Here is a 16,654-nt window from a genome sequence, read left to right as displayed (position 1 = left end):
CACTGGGAACTCAGTGGGCTGAGTCTATGGGTTAATTCACTCGTCGAGCCCTTCGTTGCGAGCGACGGGTTCGATGAGGACGGTCAACGGCGCTTGTGGTACCTAAAAGCACCGTGAATGGATCGGGAGATCCGTAATGACGTGTTTAGGGCGACGTAGGCTGTTTACCATTCGGTCTACAGGATCGGGCATGTAAGTAAATGTTAAAACCCGAGCGAGGATACGTCGCGGAGAAATTTGTAAAGCATGCTTTATTGTAAATTGTAATTATTCTAGATGAACGCTGTGATTCCAAGACACGTTGCGACGTTGTTTGTACAAATACCTTAAAAAGTATGCATCCCGGGACGCCCAACAGAAGTGTTAACTTAAGCTAATCTAATTTGAACTATTTAATATTGAAATTGTTTAACTTGAGAAAATTTAGGTTATTACTTAAATTTTACGTATATTCATTAAATAATGTAAGGAAAATTGTAACATAAATTGAAAAGATATAAAATAGTTCCATACGTTCTCAGTACTGTTGCCGTGTGCGAGGGAGAAAGAGAAGCAGACTGGCGCCGTAACGCTACCGTAACGTAACCGTAACGCGTTACGTAACGAAGCGGGTTACCCTTCTATAAGAAGCTATCAGTTCAAAAACCGTCTTAAATTGATTGAGAAATAGGAACCTTGCAAATCTCATGAATAAAAAAAAATCGATTGCAACACGAAAATTAAAGTTCAAAAGATACGGTAGATTCCGCTCGCTATAGTCCTATATCTGTTAACAACATCCATCTTTTTTTTTTATTGCCATTGTAGGCAGACGAGCATACGGCCCACCTGATGGTAGGTGGTTACCGTCGCTCATGGACGTCAGCAATGCCAGGGGCAGAGCCAAGCCGCTGCCTACCATAAAGTACTCTCCGCAAGCCTCGTTTGAAGAAGGACATGTCATAGCGCTCGGAAAACACCGTGGAGGGGAGTTCATTCCAAAGCCGGATGGTACGTGGCAAAAAAGATCTTTGGAAACGCACTGTCGATGAACGCAGCGGTTCCAGATAATATGGATGAACTCTGCTCCGATGGCGAGAGGTGCGAATCTATCTATCTAAAATAGTCATTCGTTTTTAAATATGAATCTTTTCAAACCTGACTTATGGGTCCTCAACAAGCAATGGTTTGATTATGATCCTGGTACATTCAACGTCAATTAGCATCAGAGACGAATCTCCCTCGATTCGGCGGTGTTTGAAGAACCGTGTTTTTATTTTAGTTTTTAGTTATTGCTTAAACGGGTGGACGAGCTCACAGCTCACCTGATGTTAAATGGTTGCCGGAGCCCATAGACATCTACAACGTAAATGCCGCCACCCACCTTGAGATATGAGTTCTAAGGTCTCAGTATATTTACAACGGCTGCCCCACCCTTCAAACCGAAAAGCATTACTGCTTCACGGCAGAAATAGGCAGGGTGGTGGTACCTATCCGTGCGGACTCTCAAGACGTCCTACCACCAGTAATTACGCAACTTAAAATTTTGCGGGTTTCATTTTTATTACACGATGTTATTCCTTCATCATGGAAGTCAATCGTGAACATTTGTTAAGTACTTATTTCATTACTACCCGCCTGCGGGATTCGAACACCGTTGCATCTCTAGATACGAATGCACCGGACGTCTTATCCTTTAGGCCACGACGATGACGTGTTACTAGAACAAGCTTCTCTTTCAACACTTACGCGTGGTGAGGGTAACAGAATCCCTCATTCGCTTCGGTTGCGGAGGCGTCGTGAGGAGATCCAGATTAAGCACTCCACCGCATATCCTGCAAAAAACATAAATAATTTACGGTATATTAGACCGGTTTTCAAAACGAAACACGTGCCTTCGGGCTGAAGAAGGCTCACGCGACCGAGTCACGCTTTTTTTTACAATAAAATCATTTTTCTTACACTATTTTTAATTCAAATTTATTAAAATTTATTTTCTATTTTTTAGTTGGATTTTCTATAAAAGCGTATTTTGTCATTTTTTTTAAACTATTGTTTATTTTTCATTTTTTAGTTTAATTTCCATTTTTTAAATTTTTTTAATATTGAATTATCATCGGTCCTTAATAAGTATACCAAATTTCGAGTTAATTCGACGTTTTGAAGGGGTCAAAATCATGTTCAAAGATTTCGTTACATACTAAGATACATACGTCTGAAGCTAATATAAACGTATTAAAAGAGGCAAGTGACGCGAATGCTCTCGGTAGGCCTCCTTTGAAGAATAACAAATTAAAAGGCTTCACCAAAGTGTGCTTAGTGCGAATTTTTTAACGTTCTCGATAGCGTTAAAGTTAGCTTATTTGTATGGAAAGTGATCGTTTGCCTACGTTTGCCGCTAGGGGCGCTGTTCCAACTGCATACAAAATTGGGTTAACTTTTACGCTATCGATAACGTTAAAAAACTGGAACTAAGCACATTGATATCTGCTCACCTATATTTTCTCAGATTAACTTCGCCCGACCTGGTCTTCACTGAACAGGTCTTCAGATATTTCTTGAAGGCCAAATCTGGAATCGAAAAAATAAATTAACAAGAATCGAACTGTTCGCTCCCTGTGGTTTGACGGATAAGGCTTGACGACAGGTGTTTGTATGTTTTACAAGTGTACCACGGTTAAAAAGTACTATATTACAATAGCACCTTTAACGAACTGGCAAAATCGTCAATTGCATTGGATATTTTTCCATATAAAAATGATCAGGGGTATCCATCATGTTAATAGTAGATTTGGTCGTGTAATTGTTTAATGTTTAATTTGATTTCCTTTGTGATTTATTGTTACTTCCTTATATTAAAAGTTAGATTGGTATTCGTTATCGTGCTGTCTTGTCCTATAGTTTTTTTCCTACCTATACTGATAGCCTTGAGAGGCTATTTTAGATTCTCCTTGACGTGTAAGTGAGTTCACGAGACTTAAAAAGGGAGTGTTGCTAACACTGGCCCTAGCAAGAGCAGTGCTTCGCAGTATTTTCCACCGGATCGGAATCGCAACCCTACTAAGAAGATCCGGCGAGAAACTCAGTAGGCTGTGTCTGTGGGTTAATTTACTCGTCGAGCCCTTCGTCGCAAACGACGGATGGCCTGTAGTTATAATGAACATTGTGTACTTAGCACATTTGTCCTGATTAATTGTGTGGGCATGGCATAAGTTACAAGCCAATTTTTTTTCTTGTTGTAATTTATTGTGTACCTATCTTTTAATTTGTAGCTTATAATGTGTATTGTGTGCCTAATAAATAAATAAATGAATAAAATAGCCCCCCACCCCTTCTCTTCACGAGGATGTCATAAAGCAATTATGGGATTCACCAGAGAATAGGCAGCAGAGTTCTCTGAGTATTATACCAGGTTACTGTAATGGGCAACCAGCCTGGTAATAAGTCGCATTGTAAGCTCATGCAAGTTGGCCGCCCCTGCCTACTTCTGCTTAAGGCTTCGACCTCATGTCTCAACGGATGCACATTGCGATGTTCCAGTTCAAAAAGAAAAGCTTGTAACAGACATCGTATATTTGTATATATAGAAACTCTATCATCAGGACGAATGCCAATCGACTTACCGTTCTGCTCAGCCATGAAGGTCCTCGGATCCGGTAAGAAGGGGGGCTCGGCCATGTTCAGATTGTCCAATTCCTCTTTCTCTTTCTCATTTTTCGTGTAACTGCAAAGAGACGAATTGAATAAAGAGACTTATTCTTAATTAACCAAATAGAGGGTACATTGAAATAGTTCCGATGAAGAAAAGAGACAGTAAGTTTGCTATCTCTTACTATAATGACGTTATTCGTCCGGCCGTACAATAGTTTCATGATAAATCAACCTTTTTTTGAGTGATAACTTCTTGTGGAAGTGTAAAACGCGTTACGGCGCCAGTCTGTCTGGATTCTCTTTCTCTCTCGCACACGGCAGCGGTACTGAGAACGTATGTAATTCCTAACTTTTTTTTTTTATTGCTTAGATGGGTGGACGAGCTCACAGCCCACCTGGTGTTAAGTGGTTACTGGAGCCCATAGACATCTACAGCGTAAATGCGCCACCAACCTTGAGATATAAGTTGTAAGGTCTCAGTATAGTTACAACGGCTGCCCCACCCTTCAAACCGAAACGCATTACTGCTTCACGGCAGAAATAGGCAGAGCGGTGATACCTACCCGTGTCAGGTCACGAGAAATCCTATAACCAGTAGAAAATTGATTGTAACGCGCCCACTCTCGTACTTATTCCTGTATAGCCTGTTTCACAGTCAAAGCTAACTCAAATTTGTATGGAGTTGGAACGGCTTCCCTTCGTTTGGCGTTAGGGGCGCTGTTCCAACTCCATACACAATTGAGTTAACTTTTACGCGATCGATAAGTTAAAAAAAAAACAAAATGTGTGCAATTCACACGTGGTAGAAGTGAAACCTTCCAAAATTAAAATACAATTATCCTAAACGTCTTAAGTATATGTAAAATTTTGTCATTAGTAAATAATTGTAAAGTGCCCTCTGTGAATTGATATTTTAATTTCACATATAATCCTAAATTAAAATTCACTACAAGAGCTTTCATACACACGTTAGTATTAAAAAATCTCACAGATGGCGCTGTATTAAATAGTATGTATATTTCTGTCTCATTCTTTGCTGGCTTCATCCTACACATTTTTGTATTTGTGTCTCTTACCTGTCGTTTTTTCCGTTGCATCCGGTTTGAAATCACGTATCTAAAGAAGTTTTCACTTCAAAAAAACTCGCACTAAGCACCCTGCAGATGTAATACAAAAACACTTACGGATTAGCCTTCAAGAAATTCTCCACTTCGCGTATCTTCTGCTGTATTTCTTTATAGAATTTGTTCCTTATATCGTCCTGCTCCTTCTTCAGCTTGTACGTCTCCACGTGCTCTTTAACGTTGAACACGAACAAATCTAAAAACAGTGGATGTCGTTAATGGAACACAAAGGACTGTTAACAAAAAAAATACTGAGTACGTCATCAGTATAGTCGAACTCAATTGTTTTTTATTGCCCTTGTAAGCAGACGAGCGTACGGCCCACCTGATGGTGAATAGTTATCGTCGCCCATGGACTTCAGCAATGCCAGGGGCAGAGCCAAGCCGCTGCCTACCGTTTAATACTCTCCACAAGTACGTGTCACGTTGTTTGTCCGCGATGGACACCTAAACTACTGAACCGATTTTAACTTTTTTTTCTTTAAATATGTGTTTTGTTCCAACTTAGGCCATAGGGTGGTTTTTATTTCGATTACTAATTACTGATTACTAATTAACAATAAAATGATTTCTTATGTTGATTACTGTTATTAATTGTAAGTTTCATAAGTCTAAAACAGATGGTGCCTTAAATCAGTTTTTACAGACAATTGTAATTCTGTCTGACACTAATATCTCATAGATGGCGCTGTGTTAAAAATACCAAGTTTCACATAAGCTACAATTTAATAGCACAAGCACCACGTGTTGCTAAGGCTAAAGTAAAAGTGAAATTTATTTCGTAGTAAACGCAATACAGTGAAGTCATATTGTTCTTCCTTTGATAATTTTTGGTATTAGCATAGCCGGCCACGTGTTATTTAGAAACAAAAACCTTAGACACAGCAACGTGTGGCCGAGTCTGCTAGTTGTATCATAAAATTTTTACTGGTGGTAGGACCTCTAGTGAGTCCGCACGGGTAAATACCACCACCCCGCCTATTTCTGCCGTGAAGCAGTAATGCGCTTCGGTTTAAAGGGTAGGGCAGCCATTGTAACTATACTTGAGACCTTAGAACTTATATCACAAGGTGGATGGCGCATTTACGTTGTGGATGTCTATGGGCTCCAGTAACCACTTAACATCAGGTGGACTGTGAGCTCGTCCACCCATCTAAGCAATAAATAAAAAATTGCATTCTTCTGTATTAAGAGTCCTCAAACCTTCGTATCTATTCGGCATCTCCGCAGCAAGCCCGTAGGACCTAGTGCTCTCGCTGAGCAAGTCAATCAAGGATCTGGCGGCGCGCACACACACGCACGACCCGTCTATAACCTTGGGCAGCTTCACAGCGACGCTCATAGACGGAAAGGATAGCTCGACTGGCTCTCTGTTAGATATAAATATAGTTCTTTATAGGCTCACAGCTCACCTGGTTTTAAGTGGTTACTGGAACCCATAGACATCTACAACGTAAATGCGCCACCCACCTTGAGATATAAGTTCTAAGTTCTCAGTATAGTTACAACGGCTGCCCCACCCTTCAAACCGAAACGCATTACCTACTGCTTCACGGCAGAAACAGGCAGGGTGGTGGTACCTACCCGTGCGCACTCACAAGAGGTCCTACCATCAGTAATTACACAAATTAAAATTTTGCGGGTTTCATTTTTATTACACGATGTTATTCCTTCACCGTGGAAGTCAATCGTGAACATTTGTCAAGTACGTATTTCATTAGAAAAATTGGTACCTGCGGGATTCAAACACCGTTGCATCGCTAGATACGAATGCACCGGACGTCTTATCTTTTAGACCACGACGACTTCATTGTGTTATCGATATTTCCATTACGATAAAACAAGGCCAGCTGGTTTCCTAGTCTGATGCAATTAAAGTAACGAATATCCAAACTCACGGATCCGGCTCCAAGGGCTTAGGTTTCCTGGTCGGCATCCTGACCGCGACCCATAGGTTCAGACGGAGACCCTTGAATTCCCTCTCGTAAGTCGCCAGCTTGATCGAATGAAACTTAAGATTCTTCTCCAAATCTCTGAGTAGAGAATACGAAGCGTACTGTATTGCGCTGGAGAGCTGCTCGCGTAACTCTAAGCGGACCTTAAAACAATCAATTTGGGATTGATCGAACCGGTGCTCGATGAAGAGTGCAAGTCAGATCTTAAAGCCATTTCTAACATCGAATAGAAGGAAATCGATAAAACTTATATCGATTCAGACAACATAATTTATTTATTAATATGGGAAGCCCAATTTGGGATTAAATTTAATCGAACGATTAAAGTTAATCGAACCAGTGCTTGACGAGGAGAGTCAGAACTTAAAGCCATTTCGAACATCGAATAGAAGAAAATCGATAAAAACGTATATCGATTCAGACAACATCATTTATTTATTAATATGGGAAGCTTAATTTGGGATTAAAGTTAATCGAACTGGTGCTTGATGAAGAGAGTAAGATTTTAAAGCCATTTCTAACATCGAATAGAAAAAAATCGATAAAAACCTATATTGATTCAGACAACACCATTTAATAAGGTAGCTAACGGTACAAAACAAACATTTTTACATATTTACAGGTGGCAGGACCTCTTGTGAGTCCGCACGGGTAGGTACTACTACCCTGCCTATTGTCTTTGGTCTTTGACAATAGAACCATAATAATGTTCAAAGTTATAATTTCAATTAAATAAAGTCGAATTCCGACTCCTGAGGGACCACTAGTTTTTATAAATATTTATTACCTCGTTATAACTTTGGGCTTGCAACGGAGTATACTGTCGAGAATTGGCTACGAACTCTTCTAACATTTCCAGCATCTGCAACATATATTTATTATATTTATAACTAGATGACCCGGCAGACTTCGTAGTGCCACAATCGATAAATAAAAGACCTAAACTTTTGTTTGTTTTGCACGCTTCAATGTTGATTAAAGAAATTGAAAAATAAAAACAAGGAACCCACCGGTAAAACTTCCACGCATCTTCGGTTAAGTTCTTCGTCGTCGCACGCAGAGTTTCCCTTCCACACGTGGAGGTACGTGTTCATTTGCGTCACCACCCGAGGATCCGGCAGGCCGTCGCAGCGAAGGTACTGCTGCCACTGTTGTTTGTTACCAATTCAAACATATCCTCCATCAGTGGACGACATCTCCCAAGACTATTACGGGCTAGTCTTAATTCAGTTTATTTATTTTTTATTGCCTTTGTAGGCAGACGAGCATATGTCCAACCTGATGGTGAGTGGTTACCGTCGCCCATGCACGTCGGCAATGACAGGGGCAGAGCCAAGCCGCTGCCTACCGTTGAGTACTCTCCACAAGCCTCGTTTGAGGAAGGACATGTCATAGCGATCGGGAAACACCGTGGAGGGGAGCTCATTTCAAAGCCGAATGGTACATGGCAAAAGATATCTGGAAACGCACTACGGATGAACGCAGTGGCTTCAGGTAGCATGAATGAACTCTGCTCCGGTGGAGGGCAGTGCCATGGTAAAAATGAGATGAATGTATCATGTCAAACAATTCCTCAGAGCACTCCCCGTGGATCATACGGTACAAAATAGAGAGGCAACTTTCTTTCACTAGTGGTAGGACTTCTTGTGAGTATGCACGGGTAGCTACCGCCGCCCTGCCTATTTCTGCCGTGAAGCAGTAAACCGTTTTACTATACTTTCTTTGTCTTATTACTCTTGTCAGAGCGTTCGTGATCGTCATTCGGTAGCATTGCTGGGGGCAGAAGTTATGCGCCTCACAAGCAATCGCCACTTCTCTCGCTTCACAGCAGGTGGGCTCTGAACTCATTAACCAGTCTAGGCAATAAAAAAAAGGTCTTAACTTCCGCCTACTAGTATTTATTATGAAGGCTTATGGAGGTCTGGCTGGGGCCACCTACCCGTGCGGTCTCACAATACGCCCAAGTGCCAGTAATAAATGTACTGACAAGAAGAAATTAGCGATGATACAAACCCCAATTAATGGGAATGATTTAAAAGGACATTAATACCTCAGCTTCGAGCTGCTTTTTGTTTTCGAAGTCCATTTTCCTCTTCTCGAACACTGAAATGTATAAAAGTAAAGTTCAATAAAACGTTCAATTCAGTTTATACAAGGTATTTTGTGGTACCGCTCTTTCGCCTCAAATTCCCAATAATTAAACACGTCTTACTGGTGGTAGGACCTCTTGTGAGTCCGCACGGATAGGTACCACCACCCTGCCTGTTTCTGCCGTGAAGCAGTAATGCGTTTCGGTTTGAAGGGCGAGGCAGCCGTTATAACTATACTTGAGACCTTAGAACTTATATCTCAAGGTGGGGGGCGCATTTACCTTGTAGATATCTATGGGCTCCAGTAACCGCTTAACACCAGGTGGGCCGTGAGTTCGTCCACCCAACTAAGCAATAAAAAAACCTGTTATTACAACTCTATTGAGAACGCTATGTTGATGGTGGAGCAATCCAGACGAGGGGCTAAGGTTCTGCTGCCGTCAGCACAACCTTTCCGATCCTCCCGATCCACTCTCAATGCTTTTAGGAACTCCAAACATCAATCACCATTCGCGTCGATTACACGTCATTACGGATCCTCCCGATCTATTAACGGTGCTTTTAAGAACCTCAAGCATCGGCCATCGTTCTCGTCGAACCTGTCGCTTGCGACGAATGGCTCGACGAGTAAATTAACCCACAGACACAGCCCACTGAATTTCTCGCAGGATCTTCTCAGTGGGTCGCGTTTCCGATTCGGTGGTAGGTACATTCTGCGAAGCATTGCTCTTGCTAGAGTCAGTGTTAGCATCTCTCCGGCTTGAGCCCTGTGAGCTCCTGACCTACGTAGGTCCTGACCTAGGTAGCGTGACCTACACGTTAGGGTGATGCTGAAATAGCCTCTCAAGGCTATCAGCATAGGCAGGAAAAAAAAATTCTCGTCGAAATATCTCCTCTGTAATGAATAAAATATCACCCAAAAAGTCTTACGATGAAACAGATTTACGATCTTCTGCAGTATATCCCTTCTTATTTCCTGTTCGGCGTTGTCTTTGGCCATCAGCTCCGCCCTTTCTTTGGCCAGAGCTATCCTCTTCTCCTTTGCCCCCGCCAGGATTGCTTGTCTGCCAAAAAGTTAGTAGAATTCTTCATTGAGCAATCTCAGAACATATGTTTTTTATTTGTTTTTTTATAGCTTAGATGGGTGGACGAGCTCACAGCCCACCTGGTGTTAAGTGGTTACTGGAGCCCATAGACATCTACAACGTAAATGCGCCACCCACCTTAAACGACTTCTACTAAACTAAATATTAAACGACTTTGTCTGTATTTTGCTGGGTACTTGAAACATGGAACCGGCATGATTTTATCTACTTTGCCTAAGTTTATCTAAGGAACTAGATCTCTATGTTATTAAGAAAGCTGTCTATCTAATTATACTAAATCCCTCCTTCAGTTTGTTTTTAATTTGGAGAAGCAGCCGAGATATGGGGCGAGCATATGATTCTTTTTTTTTATGAAGATGTTGTATATTGGAAGCTGTGGTTGTAAATAATATAGTTTGGGAGATCGATCGAGGACCCCACGCAATGGGTAGAATAGGAAAAAAAATCCTAGATTAGGTGTGGAGCAATAACTAACTTTTCCGCTTCCTTCTCCGCCCTCCACTCCTCGATCCTCTGCAGCATCCACGCTTCCCTTTCCTTCTTATTCATGGTTTTCCAATTTTTCGGCTGTCGCAATTAACTCTATTTATAAGTTAATCATTGTCTGTCTACCGTTTTTTGTATATGTAAGACAGCAACAGAATTTTGATTATTATTTTTTTGGTAAATAAATAACTATACAAAAAAATATTCGGTCGTTTGATAGAGCGTCGAACCTAGACGATGTATTTTATACGGTTGCTTGCAACATCGCATATACGATGTTCCTGAAGTTATGAATAAACAACACTAGCTTGATCCCGAGATTTCACTCGCGTGGACTTTTTTTATTGTAACGCGTCATTTTCTAATGAGTTAATTAATAACAGGTATTTTTAACCGTTTGTGAGTCTTCAAGAACAATTTACGCAGTCAGTGATTCCGATCTAGGGTTCAGATGGATCCAAGTCTTGGAATTTGAGGTGGTTTTTACTGGTGGTAGGACCACTTGTGAGTCCGCACGGGTAGGTACTACCACCCTGTCTATTTCTGCCGTGAAGCAGTAATGCATTTCGGTTTGAAGGGTGCGGCAGCCGTACTGTAAAAAGTGAAATCTTAAAACTCATATCTCAAGGTGGGTGGCGGCATTTGTGTTGTAGATGTCTATGGGCTCCGGTAACCAGGTGGGCTGTGAGCTCATCCAACCAGCTATGCACTGAAAAAAAGGTGAAACATTGTAGAATTGAGATTGTGTAGAAATATTGTAAGTTTATTAAGCAATCGTTTCTTATTTTTAAACGTAGACCGTTAGGTACCGACGATTAGGTTAAAGACGATGCAAACAGACAAAATTAGTTAAAATATTTTTTTTTTGTAAATAAAAAAATTAGAAATTCATTCAGGTTCAGAGCTTGAGACGCCTGGGCGATAAAAAAATTTAGGTTCAAAATGTTCATTACATGAAAATAATATCAGAACCGATCAATATCAGCCGTGCTGGTTAATTTAAGACAAAAATAAAAGGTGTTTTTTTTTAAATTCAAGTACACATATTCACAAAGCCTTTTATATAATTATGAATTAACCGACAAAAGACTAAGGTTACGCTCTCTTCAAATATAACATTTATTATCAAACAATGCACATTTTCTTTTAAAATTCAACAGTACAAACAAACATATAACAAATACAGTTTTTAATATACAGACGTACGACACAACTTTACATTGCATGTATGTATATCGTTTTTATTTATAGTGTCGTAAAAATATATGATCGATTATATACGGTGCACGCATCAAACTGTTTTGTGGGGTTCTTCATATACCGACAAGTTTTTAAAGAAGGTATTCTGTTATAAGGCCAGCGTCACGGCTTTGGGCCTTTCTGTATCAGGTTTTGGGCAGTAGATCCTTTCTCCAAAACAAAGTCGGATAGCTCAGAGCCTCGTAACCAAATCTATATAACAATACGTAAGGCAAAAAACTTTGTACCCCTTTTTACGAAAATTGCGCGGACGGAGAAGTATGAAATTTTCCACACTTGTAGAGAATATATAGAAGGAGTGTAATAATAAATAAATTACACACACTACCATGTATTTGACACATACATGTATATATTATAATCTTTTGTTTATTGTTATCTGTGGTCAAATTGAGAATAGATTAATAATATTTGTCTATAGTGTAGCTTTGGCGAAATTGGTGAGTATAGAAGTATAGTCTTTGACAGTATAGGCATAATAATGTTCAAACTTATAATTTAAAGTATTTATGGTCGAATTCCGACCACTAGACGACCGCTACTTACATTAAAAATGCCATCTTTAGTTTTGTTTTTCCTACTGGTACCAAATACTTACCATTTTAAAAAGTTTGGGGTCGGTTAAGTTAGTTGATTTTGAAATCATTTTTTCGTCAAAATTTAACAAAATAATTAGACATAAAATTCAGTTAATATCAAGTGTCATTAATAATTATAATTACTCGTAATACAAATTACGTAAATACACTTGAGGAAGTAATTATTAAAAAAAACACACACACAAAACGCAATATATACAGTAATACTTAACATTTCAAATCAGAACTTGTGTTAATCAGACTTCGTCGACCCCCAATAGCAAGTTTTTTTTAGGTTGAACCCCAGAAAACCGATGTGGTCCCCCACGGGGACCACTTGGGGAATTCCTGCTCTAGATAAATATGTATAATAACCAGTCTATTTCTGCCGCGATAGGATATGAAGGTTTGAAGGCTGGATATCTGTTACACACTCATGCGACCCGTGATGTTATTTGGGAAAATTTAAAAACTCTTCAAGAGTTCCCTTAGCCCTCTTCCAGGTTCCAAGATTGAGCGTCTCATGAGTCCACACGGAAAGGTACCACTATCCTCTCTATTTTTGCCCTGAAGCAGTAATGGTTTCCGTTTTGATGGGTGGGGCAGACGTTGTACTATAGAACTGAATTTAGAACTTACGTCTCAAATTGAGTGGTGACATTTAAGCTATTGATGTATATACGCTCCAGTAACCACTTAACCAGGTAGGATGTCAGCTCATCCACTAATCCTAGCAATTAAAAAACTTATACTCAAACCTTTTCGAAGGCAGGTATATCCTCTTTATCTTTCTTTCCCTTCTTCCCCTTCCCTTTCTTCTTCGGACTTTCTACCGGCTCCTCTTCCACCTTCAGCTGTTCCTCTGTATATTTAAGAAGGTTTAATTAGCAAACAACATACATGCAATTATGAGTCTTGAGCGTTCGGAACACGGTACATTACTGCTGCTTTTAGTTCACGTCTGCTCCTGGACATAGGCATCTCATAAGACTCGCCACAACGACCGGTCCTGCACTGCTTGCATCCTAAGGATTCCATGCGAGCTTCAATAGGTCGTCATTCCACCGTGTAGACGGCCTACCTACTGTTATGCCGGTAAGAGTAACGCCATCTATCGCCGAATAGTTGAACAAATATCAAAGGATCTAGTAGCACCTAGAACGCTCGAGAAGTACAACGCCATCTATTGTCAGATAGCTGGAACTACTACTAGAGATGTGTGGAATATTCTCGATAGTGATAGGGATGAGTTATCGGCTATAAAAGCGTTGCAGAGATGGCACGCAGTTAATCAGTAACCGGAACTACTCGAAGCGAAATAGCGAACGGATCACCTGAAGCGAAGCGGAAGAAGCGAATTGAGAGTTTTAAAGTGTTTGTTGTGATACTTGATGTTTAAGTAGATTATTTAAGAAGCCGCGATGTATATTGACGGTAGCTGGCGTATTCTGTATTGAGGTAAGCTAATCAATCTCATTTACATTACATTGCGCGCGATATCAGCTCTATTGCTGATTTTTTATTTCTGTACCATAATGTATGTCGGTGAATGTAATTTGATAGCATTGCAATTTAATTATAAAGAAACAATCAATTATAACCAGCCAATGATTCCTCGGACCACTGAAACATTTCACTGCTCGCCTTTTTCGATACTTCCAATGCCTAGAAAGTGATTTAAATCATGATTTGTGTCATGTAGTCGTACATATTTTTAGGTCCAATGGTATCGGGCATTTAGCGACTAACATAACCAGTGCAAAGACTTACAAAATCCCAAACTATTCAACAAATCTATATATACCTAGTCAGGTCATAAATTCTGTCACATGTTTAATGTAAAATAATTGAAACAAGTTTATTCATTATGTAACCATTCATATACCAAAATGAACTTAACAAAACATAGATTCTTATGACACTAAAGTTTATTCAAAATGACCTCCATGATTTTGAATACAGGCCTTCAATCTGCGCGGCCAGTCGTCTATCGCAGCACGAATGAGGTCCATGTCAATATCGGCGGCTGCCTTAATCAAGGATGTCTTGAGTGACTCCAAATTGGGATGAGGCTTTGAGCACGCCTTTTCCTCCAAGTGTTGCCATATCTTGTAATCTAACGGGTTCAAATCTGGACTGGAGGAGGGCCAGTCTTCGTGCCGGATGAAATCGATTTCACGCGCCGCCAGCCAGTCTTGTGTGCTCTTCGCTCTATGAGCTGGCGCCGAATCTTGTTGGAATATCCAGTGCCTGTTATTGAACATGGTATGAGAAACAGGTTCCAAAAGGTTCGTCAGGACTGTATTTTGATACACAACTGCATTCGTTTTTACACCTTTCTCACAAAAATGTACCTCTGTTAAGCCCCAATAAGAAACTCCCAACCATACCATGAGCGAGGATGGAAAATGACCTCGTTGGACACGCGGAATACGGTTGCTCGCTTCTTCACTACTGTGTGCGTACACCTTATCATTTTGTTTGTTGTAGCTCTCTTCTACGGTAAAAATTTTTTCATACGAAAAAAGAATTTCCCGATATTTTTTTCCCGCGTACCGCTTCAACAAAGCGCGGCATCTCTTCAGTCTCAGGTCCATTAGACGAGCATTCAAACGATGTCCTGTTTTTCTTCGATATGCCCGAAGCCCTAAGTCTTCATTTAACACCCTTTTCACCGTGGTTCTGCTTAACCCCATCTAAAGGGCCAACAGTTTCTGCTTACGTTTGGGATTTCTTTGAATTCGCGCCTTCACAGCTTTTATCACTGCTGGAATTCTAACAGACCGAAGGCGACCACTTCTTGACCTGTCATCTACACTAGAGTCTTCATTGTATCGTTTGATAGTACGATAAACGAATCTTTTGGTTATATTCAAATTTTTCAGTATGTTAAAAATTTTAATTGGCGCGTAACCGCAACGATGCAACGCAATAACTGCAACACGGTCTTCTTTAAGCTTCCACTCCATATTTAAAAATGAGTAAAATTCTAAAAGTATACATTTTTATTTTCATGAACAATTCGAAATTCGAATTCAATAAACTTTTTTGTGGCCAGCATTCTAAAAGAAAAGTTTTTACTGTGTGACAATACTTATGACCTGACTAGTTATATATTTCTTCTGTGCGCTTCTTCACTGAACTCCTCCTAAACGGCTGGACCCGATTTAAATGATTTTTTTTGTATGCGTTTAGGTGGCGGCCTGGATGGTTTAGATTCACAAATCAACCTGGCAGATGACGTTGCAGTCGGTATATAGGTTATTAATCTATACTGCAACTAAGCGGCTGGATCGACTTGAATGAATTTTTGTGTATCCATTCATTTATTCATTTTGTGAATACAGGACAAAGTATGTCGGGTCCGCTAGTACTTTATAATTACCAAACCAAGAATAAATAATACGTAAATTCATTTAAACATTAACAAAATTTTATAAAAGAACAAAATTTAACAAGTAGGGATCGACGTCGAAGTAGTCTAGAGAAAATTCTAAAATGATATCTGCTGATACAAATGTCTCTATTAAACATATGGGGTTAGAAAATTAATCGGGCTTTATTCATTTTTTTTTATTCATTATTCATTATAGTAGGTAGCACCACCCTGCCCATTTCTACCGTGACGCGGGCGCATTTACATTTTACATGTCTATGGGCTCCAGTGACCACTTAGCACCAAGTGGGCTGTGAGCTCGTCCACCCATCTAAGCAATAAATAAATAATTAGAATTTATCTCATTCAATAATTCAACTAGCAGTTTTAAGTCTTCATCATTACCGTCTATGTCTACGTCTACGGATGTATTTTGGAAATAAAAATCATCACTTTTGGTTAACATTGGCTCACCTCGGTTTCTTTTGTCTTTTTCCCCTTCTTTTTCTTCGCTTTGGGTTCTGAAAGCATAAGAACATAACAGTCAATCGCTTTGGCGACAAAACGAATAGGTTTATCGGTGTACTACGGTACGAAATTGCACGATTAGTACATTAAAAGTTCCTGGGATTATACAGGGTGTTTCGCAATTGGTATATCAAGTCGAAACGTGGCTATATTATCAACAAAGTAGATCAAGGAAATCTGAACTGTAATTGTTAGTTTCATACAAAAATTAATTTATCAATTGTTTCAACATTTTTATGAGGGGCCTGAATTACTCAACAAAAGTAGTTCTAGGCCGTAGCGGAATGCTTAACGCGACAGAACGAGATAGAAAATAACAAATTCGTTTAGAGAATTTCGAACAACGAATACGACAAAAAAGCATCCTTGCATATGGGTTCATAAACTCAAAACAATGTCAAACTTATCACGGTGAATGTTACTAAATTTCACCTATATTGCAAAGACAAAAGAAGCTGTTTGACGTGTCGACACAGCTGGAGCGGATAGCGGCGCGAGCGGAGTATTTATGCGTGTGTGCA

The 16,654-nt window shown here is 39.9% G+C and overlaps 2 protein-coding genes across 2 annotated transcripts in view; one reads left to right on the top strand and one right to left on the bottom strand.

Moving 5' to 3' along the window:
* The window catches only part of LOC114246539 (dynein axonemal intermediate chain 7), a 38,050-nt gene extending 24,960 nt beyond the window's left edge, over positions 1 to 13,090 (bottom strand). The window contains exons 1-11 of the mRNA XM_089737800.1: positions 12,988 to 13,090; positions 9,730 to 9,863; positions 8,760 to 8,812; positions 7,720 to 7,857; positions 7,497 to 7,571; positions 6,653 to 6,852; positions 5,958 to 6,124; positions 4,815 to 4,950; positions 3,603 to 3,703; positions 2,475 to 2,550; positions 1,729 to 1,814 (exon numbers count right to left, since the gene is read on the bottom strand). Of these exons, the coding sequence (XP_089593926.1) occupies positions 1,729 to 1,814; positions 2,475 to 2,550; positions 3,603 to 3,703; positions 4,815 to 4,950; positions 5,958 to 6,124; positions 6,653 to 6,852; positions 7,497 to 7,571; positions 7,720 to 7,857; positions 8,760 to 8,812; positions 9,730 to 9,799 (1,102 nt within the window). The 5' untranslated portion in view covers positions 9,800 to 9,863; positions 12,988 to 13,090. The remainder of the gene's footprint in view (positions 1 to 1,728; positions 1,815 to 2,474; positions 2,551 to 3,602; positions 3,704 to 4,814; positions 4,951 to 5,957; positions 6,125 to 6,652; positions 6,853 to 7,496; positions 7,572 to 7,719; positions 7,858 to 8,759; positions 8,813 to 9,729; positions 9,864 to 12,987) is intronic.
* The window catches only part of LOC114246566 (fatty acyl-CoA reductase 1), a 272,794-nt gene that overhangs the window by 238,253 nt on the left and 17,887 nt on the right, over positions 1 to 16,654 (top strand). The gene's annotated exons all lie outside the window — the stretch shown is intronic.

This window comes from Bombyx mandarina, chromosome 23, assembly GCF_030267445.1.
Source record: "Bombyx mandarina strain Sakado chromosome 23, ASM3026744v2".
Taxonomy (NCBI): Eukaryota; Metazoa; Arthropoda; class Insecta; order Lepidoptera; family Bombycidae; genus Bombyx; species Bombyx mandarina.
This window is presented reverse-complemented; position numbering and strand designations above follow the sequence as displayed.